Raw genomic sequence first — 23,407 nt, 5'->3', positions numbered from 1 at the left:
CCGGCCTTCACGCTGTGTGGGGAGGTTCTGAGGGTGCTGCCTGGGGAAGCGAGCATAGAAGCCAGACTTCTGTGTTTACAAGTGACAGAAGAGCGGTAACAGTGAATATGGCCAACCCGGGGCCTATATAAAAGGTAGGGGCCTGGAGCTGCAGCTCCAATAGCCCCTACATTAATCTGGCCCTGAGGAGGAGGACGAGGTAGCCAACACTGCTTCTTTTCAAAAATTTTAAATGAGGGTACACCCCAAAAGAGTGAGAAAGAGCAAAAATGGAACAATGGGTGGGTAAGGTCGGTATCCATTGCTATTCTGCATAAGGTACGGAAAAGTCCCGTGGGATCCATGCCTGGTTCATTTTAATGAACGTGAGCTTGTCCACATTGTCTCTGGACAGGCGGCTGCGCTTGTCTGTTATAACGCCCCCAGCCGTGCTAAATACCCGTTCAGATAATACACTGGCTGCAGGGCACGCCAGCACCTCCAAGGCGTAAAGGGCAAGCTCAGGCCATGTGCCCAATTTGGAGACCCAGAAGTTGAAGGGGGCAGACCCGTCATTCACTACATGTAGGCGTGTGCACACATACTGCTCCACCATGTTGGTAAAATGCTGCCTCCTGCTAAGACGTTCCATCTGAGCTGCTGGTGCTGCTGTTTGTTGTGGCGTGCTGACAAAGCTTTTCCACATTTCGGCCATGCTAACCCTGCCTTCTGAGGTGCTGGCGGTGCCCTGGTTGCGTTGGCGACCTCCTCCTCCTCCTCCTCTGCCTTGTGCTTCCACTGTGGCCCCGCTGTCAGATGGGAATGCCAGCAGCATGGCGTCTACCAGCGTGCGCTTGTACTCGCGCATCTTGCGATCGCGCTCCAGTGAGTGAATTAAGGACGGTACGTTGTCCTTGTAACGGGGATCCAGCAGCGTGGCCACCCAGTAATCAGCACAAGTTAGAATGTGGGCAACTCGGCGGTCGTTGTGGAGACACTGCAGCATGTAATCGCTCATGTGTGCCAGGCTGCCCAGAGGCAACGAAAGGCTGTCCTCTGTGGGAGGTGTATCGTCCGTGTCCTCTGTATCCCCCCAGCCACGCACCAGTGATGGCCATGAGCTGGCCTGGGTGCCACCCTGCTGTGAACATGGTTCCATCTCCTCCTCCAGCTCCTCCTCCTCCTCATCCTCCTCATCCTCCAGAACTGTGCCCCTGCTGGACAATTGCGTCCCTGGCGTTTGCGTGTGCAGGAACCCACCCTCGGAGCCCCTTGCGAATGACTGCCCTGAAAGCCTTGGAAATGTTACCTCTTCATCCTCCTCCTCCTCCTCATCCTGTGCCACATCCTCTTCCATCATCGCCCGAATTGTTTTTTCAAGGAGGCATAGAAGTGGGATAGTTAAGCTGAGAACGGCGTCATTGCCACTGGCCATGTTGGTGGAGTACTCAAAACAGCGCAACAAGGCACACAGGTCTCGCATGGAGGCCCAGTTAAATTAAATAGCGGAATAGAAAATATGATCCAAAAAAAGTGTATGTATATCACACGTACACAACCACACTGGGCCCCAATTACTATTGTTTGTACCCCTAAAAGGCTAGATGAGGAGTAGGGGGAGTATGGAACAGGCAGCACCCTCAAACCTTCAGAAGTATGAGATGAACCCCAACAACTTGGAAAGGTGGATCTCTCTCACACGTACCAACACAGACTATCCCCCAATTTAACTGATCCCCAAAGGTTTTTGATTAAATAGCGGAATAGAAAATATGATCCAAAAAAAGTGTATGTATATCACACGTACACAACCACACTAGGCCCCAATTACTATTGTTTGTACCCCTAAAAGGCTAGATGTGGAGTAGGGGGGGTATGGAACAGGCAGCACCCTCAAACCTTCAGAAGTATGAGCTGAACCCCAACAACTTGGAAAGGTGGATCTCTCTCACACGTACCAACACAGACTATCCCCCAATTTAACTGATCCCCAAAGGTTTTTGATTAAATAGCGGAATAGAAAATATGATCCAAAAAAAGTGTATGTATATCACACGTACACAACCACACTAGGCCCCAATTACTATTGTTTGTACCCCTAAAAGGCTAGGAGTAGGGGGAGTATGGAACAGGCAGCACCCTCAAACCTTCAGAAGTATGAGATGAACCCCAACAACTTGGAAAGGTGGATCTCTCTCACACGTACCAACACAGACTATCCCCCAATTTAACTGATCCCCAAAGGTTTTTGATTAAATAGCGGAATAGAAAATATGATCCAAAAAAAGTGTATGTATATCACACGTACACAACCACACTAGGCCCCAATTACTATTGTTTGTACCCCTAAAAGGCTAGATGAGGAGTAGGGGGAGTATGGAACAGGCAGCACCCTCAAATCTTCAGAAGTATGAGATTGTGTTCACTGTACCCCACAAAGATTGAGTTCACTGCACCCCACAATGATTGTGTTCACTGCACCCCACAAAGATTGTGTTCACTGCACCTCACAAAGATTGTGTTCACTGTACCCCCCAAAGATTGTGTTCACTGCACCCCACAAAGATTCTGTTCACTGTACCCCACAAAGATTGTGTTCACTGCACCCTAAAAGGATGTTGTTCACTGCACCCCACAAAGATTGTGTTCACTGCACCCTAAAAGGATGTTGTTCACTGCACCCCAAAAAGATTGTGTTCACTGTACCCCCCCAAAGATTGTGTTCACTGCACCCCACAAAGATTGTGTTCACTGCACCCCAAAAAGATTGTGTTCACTGTACCCCCCAAAGATTGTGTTCACTGCACCCCAAAAAGATTGTGTTCACTGTACCCCCCAAAGATTGTGTTCACTGCACCCCACAAAGATTCTGTTCACTGTACCCCACAAAGATTGTGTTCACTGCAACCCAAAAAGATTGTGTTCACTGTACCCCCCCAAAGATTGTGTTCACTGCACCCCACAAAGATTCTGTTCACTGCACCCCACAAAGGATTTTGTTCACTGCACCCCAAAAAGATTGTGTTCACTGCACCCCAAAAAGGATTTTGATCACTGCACCCCAAAAAGGATGTTGTTCACTGCACCCCAAAAATGATTTTGTTCACTCCACCCCAAAAAGATTGTGTTCACTGCACCCCACAAAGATTGTGTTCACTGCACCCCAAAAAGATTGTGTTCACTGTACCCCCCAAAGATTGTGTTCACTGCACCCCACAAAGATTCTGTTCACTGTACCCCACAAAGATTGTGTTCACTGCACCCCAAAAAGATTGTGTTCACTGCACCCCAAAAAGGATGTTGTTCACTGCACCCCAAAAAGGATGTTGTTCACTCCACCCCAAAAAGATTGTGTTCACTGCACCCCACAAAGATTGTGTTCACTGCACCCCAAAAATGATTTTGTTCACTGCACCCCAAAAAGGATTTTGTTCACTGCACCCCAAAAAGGATGTTGTTCACTCCACCCCAAAAAGATTGTGTTCACTGCACCCCAAAAAGATTGTGTTCACTGCACCCCACAAAGGATTTTGTTCACTGCACCCCAAAAAGATTGTGTTCACTGCACCCCAAAAAGGATGTTGTTCACTGCACCCCAAAAAGGATTTTGTTCACTGCACCCCAAAAAGATTGTGTTCACTGCACCCCACAAAGGATTTTGTTCACTGCACCCCACAAAGATTGTGTTCACTGCACACCAAAAAGGATTGTGTTCACTGCACCCCAAAAAGATTTTGTTCACTGCACCCCAAAAAGATTGTGTTCACTGCAGCCCAAAAAGATTGTGTTCACTGCAGCCCAAAAAGATTGTGTTCACTGCAGCCCAAAAAGATTGTGTTCACTGCAGCTCACACACAGAAAAATGGATGTGGATCACTGACACCTGCCTATCTCCAATCCCACACCACACAGCAATATCGATTGTAGTTTGTAGAACACAGTTTCCCTAAAATTCAGCAGACTCTGTCCCTAACAGGATTGAGAAGAGATCGTAGATCAGGATTGAGTGCAGATTCACCCCACCCCCCACACAGCAATATCGATTGTAGTTTGTAGAAGACACTGACCCTATAATTCAGCAGACTCTATCCCTAAAATGCCTACAACTCGCCCTGCCTAAACACTCCGACCTGTCCCTCAATTCTATCCGGACACAAATGGTTTTTTCCTGCCTATCTTTCCCTAATCAGCAGCCAGCACATTGATGTGTGCTCTGTCCCTTAGCTAAGCAGCAGAATGACGCTGCTGCGGCGGCTGCCTCGAACTTATAAAGACTTGGTCACATGCTTCAGACGGCCAATCACAGCTACTAAGACATTTGCAGGCATGGCTGGGATGGCTTAAGGCACACCAGTTAAACGATTGTTGATTGGCTGTTGAAAGCCCGCCATGAAAAGAGCGCCAAAGCATGCAAAACCCGGAAATAAAACGACCGAACACGGATTTTTACCCGAACATACAGTAAAGTGTCCGTGTCCGTGTTCGGGTAAAAAAAATCCAATTATTCGGTACGAACACGAATAATACAGTCCGTGTTCGCTCAACACTACTCACCATCTTTGTGGCCTCCTCAAACGGTGACAGGACAGTGCTTGAATCCTTTATCAGCAGCCCCTGAGCCTGCCCTTGTGCCATACTTACTGGCATTGTAGGATGGCCGGAAATGGCCATAGACTTTTCTGGCCTGCCTTAAAAGATCTTGTAAGCCCAGGTAACTGTACAAGAAACGCTGCACCACCAAATTCAGGACACGTGCCAAGCATGAAACATGTGCCAAGTATGCCTGTCGGAGGGTGGAGAGAAGGTTGGTGTCATTGTCGCATACAACCATTCCTGGCTCAAGCTGCCATGGTGTCAACCATCTCTGAGCCTGCCCCTACAGAGCTGACAGAATCTCTGGCCCGGTGTGGCTCCTGTCCCTTAGACCGACCAACTGACGCACTGCATGACATCTTTTAGCCTGACTGCTTGCATAGCACCTTGAACGCTTAGGGAGCACTGCTGGTTCAGAGGACAATTCAGCAGAAGAGGCCATAGAGGAAGAAGAAGAGGAGGGAAAGGAGCAGACAGATGCGGCAGAATCACCACCAGCTTTTTGGAGGCGTGGTGGCAGAACAATCTCCAGCACTGAACCCTGTCCTGCATCCTTCCCAGCTGCCAGCAGAGTTACCCAGTGCACCAAAAAGAAAATTAAAGTCCCTGACCATGCCGCCGGACCATGAGTCAGCAGTAATGTGAACCTTCCTGCTGATTGCTCTGTCCAATGTGGCCAAAACATTTCCTTCCACATGATGGTACAGAGGTGGAATGGCCTTACGTGAAAATAAATTTATTTTTGGAACCTGCCACTGGGGTACATCACATTGAGCAAATTCACAAAAGGGGGCAGAGTTGACCAGATGAAAAGGCAGCAGTTGTAGTGATAGCAATCTGGCCAAGCTAGCATTTACACGCTAAGCATGTGGATGGCTGGGACAGTATTTTTTTATGGTTCAGCACCTGGGGTAGCGAAATTTGCCTGCTGGTCAATTCAACATGTGGTGTACTGCAAGTAGATTGGGTGCAAGTACCTGTGGCACCCTTTGCTATACCATCATCCCTCTAAGTGTAGGTTTTTGAGAAGACTTGAGGTATAGTAGGGGTAGAGATCCCAGATAAGGAGCAAGGAGAAGTCTGCATTTTAATATAATGTGGGTCTTTCAGGCGCTGTTGCCAACAGACTGCATGGCAGGTCGTCGTATGTCTTGTCAAGCATGTTGTGCCCAAGTGCTGGTATTCTGGCCACGCTTGATCCGCTTAAGACAGAGACTGCGAACAGCAATGATGCGGTCTGCTGCACATGTGGTGATAAAAGCCCACACCAATGAACTTTTGGAAGTCAGTGGGAAGTTAGCAGCGCCCTGCACCTGTGGACCTCTGTGGTGTGATGCAATAGGGTGGCAGCCCTCAAGCCGGCACCTGGAGGACATCCTGCATCATTGGAGTTGAGCCGTCACCTCATCCTCCTCATTTTCCTCCTCTATTCTCTCAGGCACCCAAGTACAATCAGTGACCTCATCATCCCCTCCATCCTCGTCATTGGAGCAAACTTGACAGTATGCTGCAGCTTTTGGAACATGACTGCTAGTTTCTTGTCTGTCATTGTCACCCCCTCTCTTTAGGCTCATGTTATTCCCTTCCTCAACCTGGGAACCAACATTGGAGCATTTAGATTGCTGTGCATCCTCCAGCATCATGTAACTGACACTATGATCGAATAATTCAGGTGACTCCTCCGTGCATGATGTTGAGGCTACGGAAGGAGTAGCTGTGGACAAAGATCCTGTGGAATAGGTCACTTTGGCATCTGCGGTGGAAGGCAAACTAGTATGAGCCTGGGTGACAGAGGATGAGGAGGATGAGGACGGCTTAGTCATTCACTCCACCAACTCTTCTGCATGTTGTGGCTCAATAACATGGTCAGCACTGGAAAAACTAGGACAAGCGTGTCTCACCTGCAGAGAATGCACCATGTCCGCAACCACCACTTTTCACTGTGGGCACAGAGGCTGCTTGCCCTCTTTTAGTGGCCTGTGTCTGGCTCTCCTTGTTGGCCTGTTGGACATGATGGGGATTTTTGGGGAGGTTTTTATAACTTTTTATTATAGAATGTGGGATGGAAATATGATGCTTACGTGCAATACTTTTGTGCTTGCTGCAATATAAACCGTTTTAATATTGTTTTCTTTTGGGGGGGGGGGGGTTAACTTTTTATTATAGAGTGTGGGAAGGGAACATGTTGCTTGGATGCAATACCTTTTCACTTTTGCACTCTAAACCATTTTATCATAGTTTTTTTTTAATTAAGAAAAACCTAATAAAGTAAAAAAAAAAAAAAACAACCCTGCTGAAGCAGAAGGAATAGCACCAACGATGCAAGAGGGGGGACAGTAATTACGCCCTAAATAAAATTAGTGCTGCTGCACCACAAGAAAAAACCCCTGCTGATTCAGGAGGAATAGCACCTGCAATGCAGAAAGGGGGGGGGGGGCGGCGGACAGCAATTATGCCCTAAATATTATATAGTATATTATTTGTTTTGTTGTGCCATGAAAAAAATTCAAAATAAAAAACTGCTATAATAGATCATCTCCCTGGTCCCTACCCTGTATCTATAGCAGCAGACATGACTCCTGTAGTAGATCTTCTCCCTGATCCCATCCCTGTTTACATCTATAGTAGCAGACATGACTCCTGTAGTAGATCACCTCTCTCATCCCATCCCTGTATAGATCTATAGTAGCAGACATGACTCCTGTAGTAGATCACCTCTCTGATCCCATCCCTGTATAGATCTATAGTAACAGACATGACTCCTGTAGTAGATCACCTCTCTGATCCCACCCCTGTATAGATCTATAGTAGCAGACATGACTCCTGTAGTAGATCGCCTCTCTGATCCCATCCCTGTATAGATCTATAGTAGCAGACATGACTCCTGTAGTAGATCACCTCTCTGATCCCATCCCTGTATAGATCTATAGTAGCAGACATGACTCCTGTAGTAGATCACCTCTCTGATCCCATCCCTGTATAGATCTATAGTAGCAGACATTACTCCTGTAGTAGATCACTTCTCTGACCCCATCCCTGTGTAGATCTATAGTAGCAGACATGACTCCTGTAGTAGATCACCTCTCTGATCCCACCCCTGTATAGATCTATAGTAGCAGACATGACTCCTGTAGTAGATCACCTCCCTGATCCCATCCCTGTGTAGATCTATAGTAGCAGACATGACTCCTGTAGTAGATCACCTCCCTGATCCCATCCCTCTATAGATCTATAGTAGCAGACATGACTCCTGTAGTAGATCACCTCTCTGATCCGATCCCTGTATAGATCTATAGTAACAGACATGACTCCTGTTGTAGATCACCTCTCTGATCCCACCCCTGTATAGATCTATAGTCGCAGGCATGACTCCTGTAGTAGATCACCTCTCTGATCCCATCCCTGTATAGATCTATAGTAGCAGACATGACTCCTGTAGTAGATCACCTCTCTGATCCCATCCCTGTATAGATCTATAGTAACAGACATGACTCCTGTAGTAGATCACCTCTCTGATCCCATCCCTGTATAGATCTATAGTAACAGACATGACTCCTGTAGTAGATCACCTCTCTGATCCCACCCCTGTGTAGATCTATAGTAACAGACGTGACTCCTGTAGTAGATCACCTCTCTGATCCCATCCCTGTATAGATCTATAGTAACAGACATGACTCCTGTAGTAGATCACCTCTCTGGTCCCATCTCTGTAAAGATCTATAGTAACAGACATGACTCCTGTAGTAGATCACCTCTCTGATCCCATCCCTGTATAGATCTATAGTAGCAGACATGACTCCTGTAGTAGATCACCTCTCTGATCCCATCTTTATATAGATCTATAGTTGCAGACATGACTCCTGTAGTAGATCACCTCTCTGATCCCATCCCTGTATAGATCTATAGTAGCAGACATGACTACTGTAGTAGATCACCTCTCTGATCCCATCCCTGTATAGATCTATAGTAGCAGACATTACTCCTGTAGTAGATCACCTCTCTGGTCCCATCTCTGTAAAGATCTATAGTAACAGACATGACTCCTGTAGTAGATCACCTCTCTGATCCCATCCCTGTATAGATCTATAGTAGCAGACATGACTCCTGTAGTAGATCACCTCTCTGATCCCATCCCTGTATAGATCTATAGTAGCAGACATGACTACTGTAGTAGGTCACCTCTCTGATCCCATCCCTGTATAGATCTATAGTAGCAGACATGACTCCTGTAGTAGATCACCTCTCTGATCCCATCTTTATATAGATCTATAGTTGCAGACATGACTCCTGTAGTAGATCACCTCTCTGATCCCATCCCTGTATAGATCTATAGTAGCAGACATGACTACTGTAGTAGATCACCTCTCTGATCCCATCCCTGTATAGATCTATAGTAATAGACATGACTCCTGTAGTAGATCACCTCTCTGGTCCCATCTCTGTAAAGATCTATAGTAGCAGACATGACTCCTGTAGTAGATCACCTCTCTGATCCCATCTTTATATAGATCTATAGTTGCAGACATGACTCCTGTAGTAGATCACCTCTCTGATCCCATCCCTGTATAGATCTATAGTAGCAGACATGACTACTGTAGTAGATCACCTCTCTGATCCCATCCCTGTATAGATCTATAGTAGCAGACATTACTCCTGTAGTAGATCACCTCTCTGGTCCCATCTCTGTAAAGATCTATAGTAACAGACATGACTCCTGTAGTAGATCACCTCTCTGATCCCATCCCTGTATAGATCTATAGTAGCAGACATGACTCCTGTAGTAGATCACCTCTCTGATCCCATCCCTGTATAGATCTATAGTAGCAGACATGACTACTGTAGTAGGTCACCTCTCTGATCCCATCCCTGTATAGATCTATAGTAGCAGACATGACTCCTGTAGTAGATCACCTCTCTGATCCCATCTTTATATAGATCTATAGTTGCAGACATGACTCCTGTAGTAGATCACCTCTCTGATCCCATCCCTGTATAGATCTATAGTAGCAGACATGACTACTGTAGTAGATCACCTCTCTGATCCCATCCCTGTATAGATCTATAGTAATAGACATGACTCCTGTAGTAGATCACCTCTCTGGTCCCATCTCTGTAAAGATCTATAGTAGCAGACATGACTCCTGTAGTAGATCACCTCTCTGATCCCATCCCTGTATAGATCTATAGTAGCAGACATGACTCCTGTATTATAGGGTATTAGGTAGAAAGTGTCCCTGGCTGGTATCTTCCTCAGCTCCAGCTGCTCTCCGCTGTGTAAGTGATGAGAGTGATGCTGAGACAGCTGGTAGAGGGTTAATTGCTCAGCCAGTGGGAAGTGTCGGGTGCAAGCAGGCGGCCAATGAGAGGATGGATGTGGTGGAAGCCCCTCCCCCCCGGGGGACTCATTCATGCTGTGGGTTGATGCTGTCTCAGTGTATACAGAGGGTTAGAGGATCCAGGGTCACCCTACTACTGCTGCTGCTGCTGGTGTGGAGCAGGTGACAAGGGGGGCAGGAGGCTGTATGTGGAGGACACTGGGACCTCCCTAATATCTGTGTGCCAGCTCTCCATGTTTGGGGTCCAGGATACTTTAGGAAGAGGAGGATCTGTCCTGAGAGACAAAGCCCTGACAGCTGGCATGGATCCTGTCCGGTCCTGGGTGAGGAATGTTGGAGTTGTGGATGGCAAGGTGGCCGCTCAGAGGTAAGCGGGCAGTGCAGGGGCACGGGGAGGAGGGTGATCTACAGGGCAAGGCAACTTTCTTACTCCGGGTAATAAGGGTAGGGATGGGTGCTCGGGATGGGGGTGAGGGCTTTGCCCGGACATGGAGGATATATCCAGGGGTGGCACACAAAGGGCACTTCGGAGCTGAACCCTGCCGTGTGTGCATGCTGGGACTTGTAGTTCCCATTACAAGACTGCAGAGAGAAATGATTATACAGAGGAGCGCTGTATGGATTAAAGAGGGACATATGTGCATCCAATTCCCACATCTGTTCCATCACCAAAGACACTACAACCCCCATCCCGACACACACACAACCATCCCAACTTTATTCTCATGATCAGATCCAGTGTCAGGATTGGCCGACAAATATAGCCACTCTCCAGTCATCACAGGACTGTCTAAACTAGGAGAAATCACCTCTATTGGAAAAGTATTATCTATAAAAAAGTAGTAATATCTATATTAGAAGAGTATGATTTATAATATATAAATTAGTGGAGTATGGTCTATACACTCTATATTAGAGGAGTATGATCTAAATGATCTCTATTAGAAGAGTACACTCTATATTAGAGGAGTATGATCTAAATGATCTCTATTAGAAGAGTACGGTCTATATTAGAGGAGTATGATCTAAATGATCTCTATTAGAAGAGTACGGTCTATATTGGAGGAGTATGATCTTTATTAGAGGAGTATGATGTACATTAGGGGAGTATGATCTTTTAGACATGTATTAGAGAAGTGTGGTCTATACGATCTGTATTGTGCATATTCCTCTACTATGATCTATAGTAGAGGAATGTGATCTATTTTAGTGGAGTATGAGCTATATGATCCATAACAGAGGAATATGGTCAATATTAGAGGAGCAGGATCTACATAATCCATGTTAGAGAAGTATGATCTGTAATAGAGTAGTGCGATCTATAAGATCTATATTAGAGAAATGTAATCTTTAAGATCTATAATAAAGGAGTGTGATCTATAGGATCTATATTAGCGGAGTGTGATCTATAGGATCTATATTAGCGGAGTGTGATCTATATTAGAGGAGTGTGATCTATAAGATCTATTTTAGCGAAGTGTGGTCTATATTAGCGGAGTGTGGTCTATATTAGATAAGTGTGATCTATAAGATCTATATTAGAGGAGTGTGATCTATAGGATCTATTTTAGCGGAGTGTGATCTGGATCCATATTAGCGGAGTGTGATCTATAAGATCTATTCTAGCGGAGTGTGATCTATAAGATCTATATTAAAGGAGTGTGATCTATAAGATCTATTCTAGCGGAGTGTGGTCTATATTATCGGAGTGTGGTCTATATCAGAGAAGTGTGATCTATAAGATATTAGAGGAGTGTGATCTATAAGATTTATATTAGAGGAGTGTGATCTATAAGATTTATATTAGAGGAGTGTGATCTATAAGATATATATAGGGGAGTGTGATTTATAAGATCTATATTTGAGGAGTGTGATCTATAAGACCTATATTAGAGGAGTGTGATGTATAAGATCTATATTAGAGGAGTGCGTTCTATAAGATCTATATTTGAGGAGTTTGATATATGACCTGTATTAGAGGAGTGTGATCTATAAGATATATATTAGAGGAGTGTGATCTATAAGATATATATTAGAGGAGTGTGATCTATAAGATCTATATTAGAGGAGTAGTGTGTTCTATAAGATCTATATTTGAGGAATGTGATCTATAAGATCTATATTTGAGGAATGTGATCTATAAGATCTATATTAGAGGAGTGTGATCTATAAGATCTATATTTGAGGAATGTGATCTATAAGATCTATATTAGAGGAATGTGATCTATAAGATCTATATTTGAGGAATGTGATCTATAAGATCTATATTAGAGGAGTGTGATCTATAAGATCTATATTAGAGGAGTGTGATCTATAAGATCTATATTAGAGGAGTGTGATCTATAAGATCTATATTTGAGGAGTTTGATATATGATCTGTATTAGAGGAGTGCGATCTATAAGATCTATATTAGAGCAATATAATCTATTTATTAGAGGAGTATGATGAATATTGTATTATGTGCCTTGACCTGTCACGAAAAGTTCGTTCTGTCTTTATACTTTACACCGGATAACAGTGCGCAGAGACGCGGAGTTTATCCGCAAATGTCCCAACTCCATGCTATCAGGCAATTTCTTAAGGAAGAAATACAATCAAATCTATTCAATCAAGAGATTCGTTCCGACATTTGTCTAATAAGCAACTTGACTTATTAGAAGTGTTAAAAAAAAATTCTAAAACGAAAAAAGTTCAAAGTAGCAAACATTTTATTGCCTTGTGTAACAGGAGGATATATATATATATATATATATATATATATATATATATATATATATATATATATATACATATCCTCTAAATATATATCTTCTTGAATAAAAACATGTATATCCCCCAGACACATGGGTCCATATAACACGAAGCAGTTGAATATAATATGAAGTACTCTATGGTAAGATCTGTATGTACGGAAAGTAATAGCACGGAGCTGTAATGGATATACAGAGTATATCGGTCTATATATCGGTCTAATACCAAAAACACTTGTTTTTTGGCATTAGATTACCCAAAATCCCCGAGTAATATAAAGTATCTTAAAATAATATTTAGATAAAAGAAGTTGATGATAATGATGTGTCAGTAATTGGCAGAGGAGCGATAAGCGCACAACTTGTAGCAGTGAGCGGAGCGCTATCATCTCACACCACCCGCTTATGTACTAACACCTCGCCCTGTACCCCTCATACACCCTGCACATTATACACATACACAATTATTATTATGATTGTTATTATTATAATTATTCTCATACAACAGATATTCATTGTTAGGAGGGAGTGCTGAAAAGTTTGCTAAGTTGACCTATTACTATTATTTTGGCAGATTCCGTAGTGCGGGGTGTATTAGGGGAAATGAAGAAAGATGAGAATAATTTCCTAGGTTCAGACTCCATCCTCACACATAAAATCATTTCAGTATGGGTTTATTTATTTTTTGGGAACCGTTTTACAAGTAAATATCAGTTCGCAAAATAGTACAGAAGTAGCGCAGCAATCCGAATACATACAATAGATATCTCTCGGTTACTTTATTGTATGAACATAAATAAAAGCGTGCTCCTAAAGTTTATATAATATGGGATATTACCTCTAAAAACACTTCATCACCTTGTGTGAAGAATGCAGTGCGATCTCCCTATCTGAGCTTGTAGTGTAGTACATTGCACCCTGTAGGGAACACTACTACTATGGATCTGCTATGTGGCAGTGGACTGTCTGTAGAATAAGACATCTCTCCATCCAGAACTGTGATGATGATGATGCAATGTAATTAGAGAATCCAGTCACCTTTTGCAATGCTGCAAAGACAGCACCATGGTATATGTTACCGACAGCAGGCAGCTACTTAGATCTACTTGTATGCAGTGTTTATGACACAATCCATGTGCTCCCCTGGCAGTGTCAGTATCACTATTGATTTACTATTTTTATAATTACTCAGCTGAAGCTTGCTGTAAGTGCCAGCGATCTAACACTGGCACTGTCCTCAGATGGTAGGACATTGAATATGTATCAATGCTTCTACAGTGGTTTGCAGTTCTTAAAAAAAAAAAAAAATTATAGCTCTGTCATATAAAGTGTTGGAAATAAATTATTATATGGGAATCTAGTGCAAGTAGCTATTTGCCTATTACATACTAATTATTGTCACTGTGCAGTGAGCTGGTAAAATATAATTCCTGCCTATTATATATATTATATGTCTTGCTCCTTAAAAGCCATGTTGGTTTTTGTGTAGAGTACTTGCAGACACAATTGTCCTGCAAGCTGGGATTTCAGTGACCCATTGAATATTTAAGTCACAAAATCACCAGTCTGGCCACTATGAGCACTTCTAAAGCCCATCTGGGGTACTTTATAAAACTGTTTGCTATTTCTATTTTTAAAATTAGACAAAACATCTATATTATTTATCTAATTTTGTACTTTGTACTGTCAAAATGTACTATTTTAGGATGACTTATAGGAGGACTCTTCAAAAATGATTTTGTTTTGGAGCAGTGTAGGAATATATATTATGAAATTATTGGGGTGGCAATTGGTCAGCCAGCATGTCATATAAATACATAACTTGCTGATGGCCTTGTTTTTTGTGAAGTCTATCTATCTATCTATCTATCTATCTATCTATCTATCTATCTATCTATCTATCTATCTATCTATCTATCTATCTATCTATCTATCTATCTATCTATCTATCTATCTATCTATCTATCTATCTATCTATCTATCTATCTATCTATCTATCTATCTATCTATCTATCTATCTATCTATCTATCTATCTATCTATCTATCTATCTATCTATCTATACACACACACACATATATACACATATATATATATATATATATATATATATATATATATATATATATATATATATATATATATATATACATATATTGTTTTTTTTTTTATATATATGATATCATTAATTCAGTTGTGCATTGAGGCCTAGCATCTGCTGAGCTGTAGCAGGGCACATATCAATAGGGTATCAGCAGGTCTGCAATGTATATCATTTAATCTTCTGCTGTGTACCTTACAGTGGGGTGGCAGTGTCCCGAGCACACTTTGAGAAGCAACCACCATCCAACCTGCGAAAATCGAACTTCTTCCACTTCGTACTGGCATTGTATGACCGACAGGGACAGCCCATAGAGATAGAGCGGACTGCATTTGTGGACTTTGTAGAGAAGGACAAGGTAAGTTCTGAACATTTATTGTTTGGGGCATACAATTCACTGTGCTATATGCATTGACAACCAGTGCCAATCATTATATGGGATTCCTCTATTAAGTCCTAATTTTATTAGATAAAGTAACATATGTAGTATGCATTTATCTTATATACAGAAGGGGTTATTTACTAATGGCAAATCCACTGTGCACTACAAGTGCAGTCGCTGTAGTTCTGAGGGGGACATGCAAGGGAAATAAAAAAACAAATTTTTGATTGCTCATGATTGAATGATAGAAATCAGCAGAGCTTCGCCTCAGATCTACAGCGACTGCACTTCCAGGTGGACTTGCAGTGCACAGTGGATTTGCCTTTAGTAAATCAACCCCAATGGTATTCTGTCACAATATATATCAGAATATATGGTACATGTTATGTGGTATAAAGTGTATGAATTTATATTACTTTATAGCGTGATATTTACCAAGTTTTTACATTATAGAGAGTATTTTGAGAATGAGTTTTTATAATCATGTGTAGTGTACATAGAGAACACTAAACATCATATATCATAAAGTTGCTGCAGTGTACAGAGAATGAGAAGAATATCTGTTATACCCATTGCTGTGTGTGATATACAGAGAGTTCTAAGGAGAGTACAGTAGGATGGATTTTTTTATTAGATTACATTGGATTCCAGGCAATCGTGGTTCATGAACTGTACAATTCTTTGCAGATTAGGCAAAAACATTGGGAGGTAAAACCAAAAATTTGCAGTTTACTGCTTTGCCTTTGTGAATTTTTTTCACTTACTTATACACTGGGTATACATGGTATACAGAGAGAATATAGGTTAGATAGTATATAACGGTATAAATAGTGTACAGCTGGATGATGAGTTTAAATGAAATGCAGAGTTGCATATGGTGTACATAGCAGGTATATGCTTTAGATTATTTATAGTGTTGGATGTGGTATACAGTTATATGATGGTTTGCGCTGTATACTGTGTTATCTACGGTGTGCATAGCAAATGCAGTGCAGTTGCACAATGAATTGATGGTATATACAATTTTATTTGGTGTGATGTACAGTCATAGGATGAGTTTATTACATCATTTACTGTTCTATTTGTCTATAAATGAGTGTTGGCTAAACAATGTTGTACATAGAAACTTTATGTTATGATCCTACAGTGGTCTGGTTTTCTGGTTATATATGTTTTGGATGTAATAATGTGAATTTTACACACATGCATAGGTATGATGTGTGTGTATGTGTCCAGGTATCCAGCACGTGTCTTGACTCTCCTGTGTACAGGGTGTCCACACTGACCCTGCTAAATTATGTCTGCCATACATATATGGATACATTTCAAAATTTGGAGTATTTCTTCCATCAACTGAAATGAATGTTAGTGAATATTTTATCTTTAACGTGACTTATCCTATTGGATCAGTCATTGTATGGGGATACGGGCAACAGTTAAGCAATAACCCAATGTTACAATATATGTATGGATTGGCCATACATGGTCAATCTAATGTGTCCAATTCAAACATCATTTGTCTTGAGGTTAATGACCAACAGGGCTTCCCATGGGGGCTATAATGATCACTTCCGATCAACTATAGAGAAAAGAGAATGAATAGTTCACTGCGCATGCACAGCATTCTGCCGATATCTACCCATCAATGGCTGGCCTTAAATAAGCTGTCCCTGTATCTGAGTTTCCAAAAAAAAAAAAAATTCTGAAATGAGAGAATCCTTCTGAAATGGTTGATGAACTTTACAAAGTCTGCCTTGGTGATTTCATTGTAGCATAGTATCATTGAAATATTATAATGGTCCCAATAAGCAGGCATGAGATGTGGAAATCTAGTGGAAATAGGCATTGGGGTGGATTTACTAAACCTGGAGAGTGCAAAATCTGGTGCAACCCTGCATAGAAACCAATCAGCTTCCAGGTTTTTTTTTTTTTTTGTCAAAGCTTAATTGAACAAGCTGAAATTAGAAGCTGATTGGTTTCTATGCAGAGCTGCATGCGATTTTGCACTCTCCAATTTTAGTAAATCAACCCCAGTATTTAACTTTGAAAAATGCGCGCTCCTTTGTACAAAATCTTTGAATCAACATCTAACTCTCCATGCCTTATACCTCTCTCTAGGCAGCCCCTCATGCAATCTATATGGTAATGCTAGGACTCGTAGTACTAAAGGTGTTGGGGGGCCATGAGTATCTCCATATACCCCATTTTTTCTTCTAATAAGTGAAGATATAACACAGCCCTGGTTCCCTGTGACAGCTCCTTATACATCTGCCTATTATTGACCCTCATTTCTGTAGTGTCTGTTGTTCAGTGTCCAGTCTGATGGGATACATAAGCATATTGATTATGAGTATGGTGTCCAGTATTCATTACCAAATAATGACTGGGTGGAAGGCACTAATTTGGTAGGAGCTATTGATTACCGTGTCCTCATTTCAAAGCAGGGATTAAAAATGATTAATGAGATAATTTTGCCAGTAACTGAGCACCAAGTGTTGTTTTATGATAAAATGGTATGTTCAGCTGATTGACCGTGAAACATTGACTGGGGGAAATAGTAGATTTATTACATTTGTGATCCTTTTAACTAGCGTGACTTTAAAACAATGTTTTTTTTTTTTTTTTTTATACAATGCTAGTTAATAGAAATTAATCTCTTATCTTCCTAAACATTTACATGTATGTATATACAGTATAAACTGTATATCTATGAATAAATAAATAAATACTGTTTACTATATGTATATATATATATATATATATATATATATATATATATATATATATATATATATGTGTACATTTCTTAAATTAGGTTCTTTTCCCCTCTATCAACTACAATTTTACTTTAGAGAAAAATGGTCAGTAGGGTTTCGCTAAATTTATACATATAAATATAATTTGTATGTCATTTTAGGATTTAATGCCTGTATGGATAAAATAGGAAGGCATTTATATATTTAGTATACCTAATTTATAACATAGGCTAAAAAATAACCTTAAAATATAATTATATAATTAGCCAACATCTGTTTTTGTAGAGGAAATTAATTTAGATTATACAGTATATAATTGCCATGATAAAATGTATTTTTACTTTAAAGCATTTCATTTTTCTGTTTAACTGTGTACAATAATGGCATTTACATTGTGTTTGATAGAACTGCCACCTAAGACAGTTGTCATCCTAGAAATAATGATTTTATTTTATAGTATATTAGCTCTTTAATGAGAGATGTAGTTTGAGTTGAGTGCCATGAACAAATGATATAAGCTGTATAAATTCAATATAACACGACTTTTATCTCTAAGGAACTGAGCACTGAGAAGACCAATAACGGTACACACTACAGACTTCAGCTCCTCTACAGCAATGGTAAGCCCATTAAGATATATTGGATACTTTGGGTACTGTTTCATGAATGGACCCCTTGTGTGTATGGGACAATAAGTGGTATTAACATCGATTTGATATTATACAGCCCTGTGGCAGACTGAAAAGTATTTATTTCTTGATGCGGCAATGATAAAAAAAGCTGGTGGTCTTGTAGTGTGTAGAGTAGAGAGAGGTGCAATAGCAACAAATGAATGGCTGGCTACATTAGAACTATAAGTCTCAGCATTAAGACTTGTAGTGTAATCTAGTTTTCGGGGGCACAGAGTCAAACTAGATAGCTGAGTTATTAGTTATGCTTGTATATGCCATTATACCTATGTATTTAACAACCTTATTTTAGCAGTGTCTTACATAAGAAATGTCTGTTCTTCCCCCACAGCAGCCTATCAAATTCAATTTCTGGCACATGTTTGAATCTGATTGGCTGCTACAGATAGTTTTCCTTTTTTTATAACGCACTCCAGCATTGCGTTGTCTGTATAGGTGGCATTGGCTACTTTTCTTAACCGTCCTCTGCTTTGTAAACCTGCATACATGTATACAATTTGTAGCACACAATGATTATATCCGGCCCGGAGCAGTGTTCGCCCGGGTACACTTATTCTGTAGTAAATGAGATTAATTTACTAAAGGCAAATGGGCATTTTACTAGCAAGGGGATTTTTTTCTTAACTTAGTGAATGTGGTAAAATTTCACTTTGTAAAGAATATCCAATCATGTGCAGGAAAAATTAACAAAAGTAGTTTTGGTTGCATGTGATTGGATGATGGAAGTCAGCAGAGCTTCTCTTTATTCAATAAGCTACAGTAAAGGAAAATTTCCTTGCAAAGTGAACGCCTGTTTGCCTTTAGCAAACCAAACTTGATCTCTTAACTGAAGAGATGCTCCCTAACTCACTGGCTTTGGGTATAAAAGCATTTGTATATTATACATTTACATTTATATAATATACATTTGTATATTATAGTAGGGAAATGGCAGTATGATCTGTAAAAAGCTGTCAAGCTAATATTCAGTTATTTAAATTGTTTTTAGCTTTCATACATATGAGGGTTTGGGCCCAAGGGGACAACTGGCAAACTTTTTGCGGGGAAGAGTGTAGAAGGATCATTTTCTTTTAATCATTTTTTTCCTGTGTTACTTTAGAAAGAACAAAATTTGAAAACTTATATTATACTCCACAGAGAATGTTCTGCACATTTGTGTCGTGTAACGTATTCTGAGCTTTTCAGCCACTAACGTCTTTGGTCAATCGGGGAGGTAGAATAAAAGTGGTTGTATGGGCAGCACAGCCAAAATCTTCCCATGATTATTTAGGGTTTCTCTGTCCTACATAACTTGCCTAAATGAAATTCTCTACAGGGGAGCTTCTTATGGATTTTGTTGAATAAAGATGGAAACATAAACAGAAGTAAAAAATGGAGAAGCTAATTGTGGAAGCACAATGGTCCAACACAGCCTCTTGTACCACTTGCATATAACTGGAACAGGCAAGCAGTGAGAAATGTTAGGTGGATCTCTTTTTCAGTGTCTAGATCTTTCCCAAGTATAGGTACCAGGAGGTGCCAATGATTTTAGCACACACAAGGTAACCTATCAATAGACTTAAGTTAGTGTTATGGTACAGGTTAATGGTAAGGTTGGCTGGCGTTAAAGCATAAGGGTTAGGACTAAGAGTTAGGATTATTATTAGGCGTATAATCTAGGGGGTTAGCTTTCTGCTTGGGTTTTAGGGCTAAGGGTAAATGTCAAGGGTTAGGTTAATGGTTAAGATTGGGGTGAGGTTATGATTTAAGTATTAGGGTCAGATTAAGTGTTTGGGTTTACATTTTAGGGCTAAGTTAAGGGTCAAGAGATAGGGGGTGGTTGAGTGTTATGTTTAGAGGCTAAATTAAGTTTTAGGGCTTGGATGAGGGGAAGGTTAAGTATTAGGGTCAACTGAAAGGTAAAGTTGAGGTTAGGAGTAAGGGCATGTTAGGAGGCATCATTTTTTTCTTATTATTTTTGGTACTAAAATACCAATGAAAACCATCATACTGAAATTAAGTGTACTTCATAGATAGTGAATAATGAAGTATTCGTTTTTATTTTATCAAAATATGTAAATTTGGCAGCTGTGTAACAAGTCATACAACAATGCGAGATGTAATATATAGATAAGTAAAACATTATCACAGATGTTGGGGTCAGATTGAAAAAAGTTTACTGTTGTCAGGTGCTGTCCCTGGTGAATAGGTGTGTACATATTTAGTAGGAAAAGACTGGCTCAGCTGAAATCAATGCAGCAAGCATTGGCTATTCACATTCATTATATAAAAACAAAAATATTTAATTTTTGTTAGTTTACCATTGCATACTATACTTATTTTTCATCAAGTCAAGAATTTATTTCTTACCAAAAATATTCAATGCAAAGATTGATTTTCAATTAGTTCACAAATCTGTTTTTTTTTTTTTCAATTTTAATTTGGTATTTTACAAGTGCTTTGATATAAATAATCTGTTCAGTATTATCAATGTACATAGGTTAGTCATATTTTTTCACTTTGCAATTTATTTATTTATTACAGGTTCTTATATAACATAGTCAATTTAAACAGCGCTTTACATATATATTGTACATTAAGATCACTCCCCGCTTTTCAAGAGCTTACAATCTAAGGTCCCTAACTCACATTCATATATACACATACTAGAGCCAATTTCGACAGGGACCAATTAACCTACCAGCCTACCTACCTACCTACCTAATCTACTCTTTGGAGTGTGGGAGGAAACCGGAAACCCATGCCGGCACAGGGATAACAAATTTGAAAATTCTCTACTCCTTTAGTAAATAAACTTAAATTAGAGAGAGAAAAAAAGAGTGTAATTGCAGAGCCACTGAGAGATCCCTCAATTAATGTATAAATCTTTATGTGCATGTAAATTCAAAACATATTTTGCGACAACGTTTGTTACATGGAGATTCTACCATTGACAGCACTTCCTGTGTCAAGCTGACAATGCTAGACTACTGTATACAGTTAGGCATGTTAATTATAAGTTAAATACTGCAAGAAAAACTCTGAAATAGTATGTAATAATGTGTATATATATATATATATATATGAAAATATGTGCTCCATGAAAGGCTTCTCTACACTTAAAGTAGGCCAAATGCCAGAGAATGTCCTCCGAGTATGGCTGTGTTCACCTATACAGATATTTATGTGTGTCGGCAGAGATGCCACAGGAGCCAGATCTCAGTTTTGGTAAATAAGCAAATCTCTTCTAATGCCTGTTTGGGTTTCCTCCAGGAACTCTGGTTTCCCTCCCACAACCCAGAGCATACTTCCAAATGAGTATGTGAATGCATTAGAATCTTTAGCACTCCTCGGGGGCAGGCCCTAGGTGAATGAATTTTACAGTGATATATAAATTGTTGGAATAAATAAATTAATAAATATTAGTTCTCATCCTCACTTCTTAATCCATGTTTTTCTAATTTCAGGTGTCCGGACTGAACAAGATCTTTTTGTCAGGCTTATTGACTCTGTGACAAAACAAGTGAGTTCCACTCATGAATATACATCATAAGTAACTGTAATGTTGTTTGAAGGTTTGTTTGAAGGTCCGATGCCCATAAGGTCCCTCACTGGCATCTTCTTCTGGGTGCTGGTCGTTGGCCGTCTTGATTGGCCAGGGTTGGGTGATGTAACCCCTATGCATGCAGAGGAGTACAGTCAGTATGGCACACAGATACTATGCCAGGAATCTAAATTGAGCTGCACATATGCAGCCCAGTATACATTTAAAAAAGGATTGCCAGTAGGCAGTTAAGTTTATTTGATTGTAGAAGAGACATTGCTCTTCTACCTACCTGTTTGCTGACAATTGAGTAAATGTAAAATGTATTTCCACTTTGAGTTACTAAAGGTGCAAGCTTTCAGGATAACTTAGATCCCTGCAGTTTTATAGTATGTATAAAGAAAAGATCTAAGTTATCTTGAAATCATACATCTTTAATAACTTCAGTTAACTAACAAGTGTTATCACTTAAACTCCAAAATTCGGCATAAATCGGTGGCTAACAGGGTCCAATACTCAACTGCTATTAGACCCCAGATTAGACACTTTAGATCAGTGTCACAGCTTTTACAAAGGGCTTTGAAACAAAGCAGAAGAAGCAAAAGGGAGGGGGGATTTTTTTGTCATGAAAGGTCTGTGTTTCAGTAACTATACCCTGCAAATCAATGGCAAAAATCAAATAGCTATTTCAAAGCGTTTTCGGTGAGAATAATGGGTCCAGATTAATAAGATTTAAACATATTCTGCAAAGCTGTAGAGGGTATAATTTAATGTGATGAGTAATGGTGAATTGATCTTTCTTATTACAGCCAATAGCATATGAAGGACAGAATAAGAACCCGGAAATGTGCAGAGTCCTACTCACACACGAGGTCATGTGCAGGTAAGAATGGATCCCAGTGACTCTGCTACATTTTAGTACCCAAAGACCCCTTTCGCCCAGGCTTCAGCTTGGGAGAGCAGTTATGAACAGCAAGCTTTTTATAAAGCATTTGCAGAGCTTTCAGCAAGATTTGTTGAAACTTTTAAAATTCCATTCAAATCTAGTTTGTAAATGTTGTCCTAATTGGTGTGCTGATTGTAATTTAAAGAAGCTGCCAGCAGACTTCAGCGGGCATTCAAAAAGCCTAAAATAGTTCTGAAGCCTTCTATCAGCTTGTTTAAAGTGACAATCAGAACTCCCATTAGGATCTGTGTTTAACATTTACAAACTGGAGTTGAATGATACTTTTAACTATTTGAAAAGCTGAAACAAAGCTTGCTGAAAGCTCTGCAAATGCTTGCTGTTCACACTGCTT

At 40.4% G+C, this 23,407-nt stretch overlaps 1 protein-coding gene across 4 annotated transcripts in view; it reads left to right on the top strand.

The window, feature by feature from the left end:
• The first annotated feature begins 10,017 nt into the window (after positions 1 to 10,017).
• Positions 10,018 to 23,407, top strand: part of EBF2 (EBF transcription factor 2) — a 131,215-nt gene continuing 117,825 nt past the window's right edge. For all 4 annotated transcript variants that reach the window (XM_082255464.1, XM_082255462.1, XM_082255463.1 and 1 more), the window contains exons 1-5: positions 10,018 to 10,275; positions 14,961 to 15,117; positions 18,454 to 18,517; positions 22,033 to 22,088; positions 22,919 to 22,992. In XM_082255464.1, the coding sequence (XP_082111590.1) occupies positions 10,142 to 10,275; positions 14,961 to 15,117; positions 18,454 to 18,517; positions 22,033 to 22,088; positions 22,919 to 22,992 (485 nt within the window). In that variant the 5' untranslated portion in view covers positions 10,018 to 10,141. The remainder of the gene's footprint in view (positions 10,276 to 14,960; positions 15,118 to 18,453; positions 18,518 to 22,032; positions 22,089 to 22,918; positions 22,993 to 23,407) is intronic.

This window comes from Pelophylax lessonae (genome assembly GCF_965119305.1).
Source record: "Pelophylax lessonae genome assembly, chromosome: 4".
Taxonomy (NCBI): Eukaryota; Metazoa; Chordata; class Amphibia; order Anura; family Ranidae; genus Pelophylax; species Pelophylax lessonae.
This window is presented reverse-complemented; position numbering and strand designations above follow the sequence as displayed.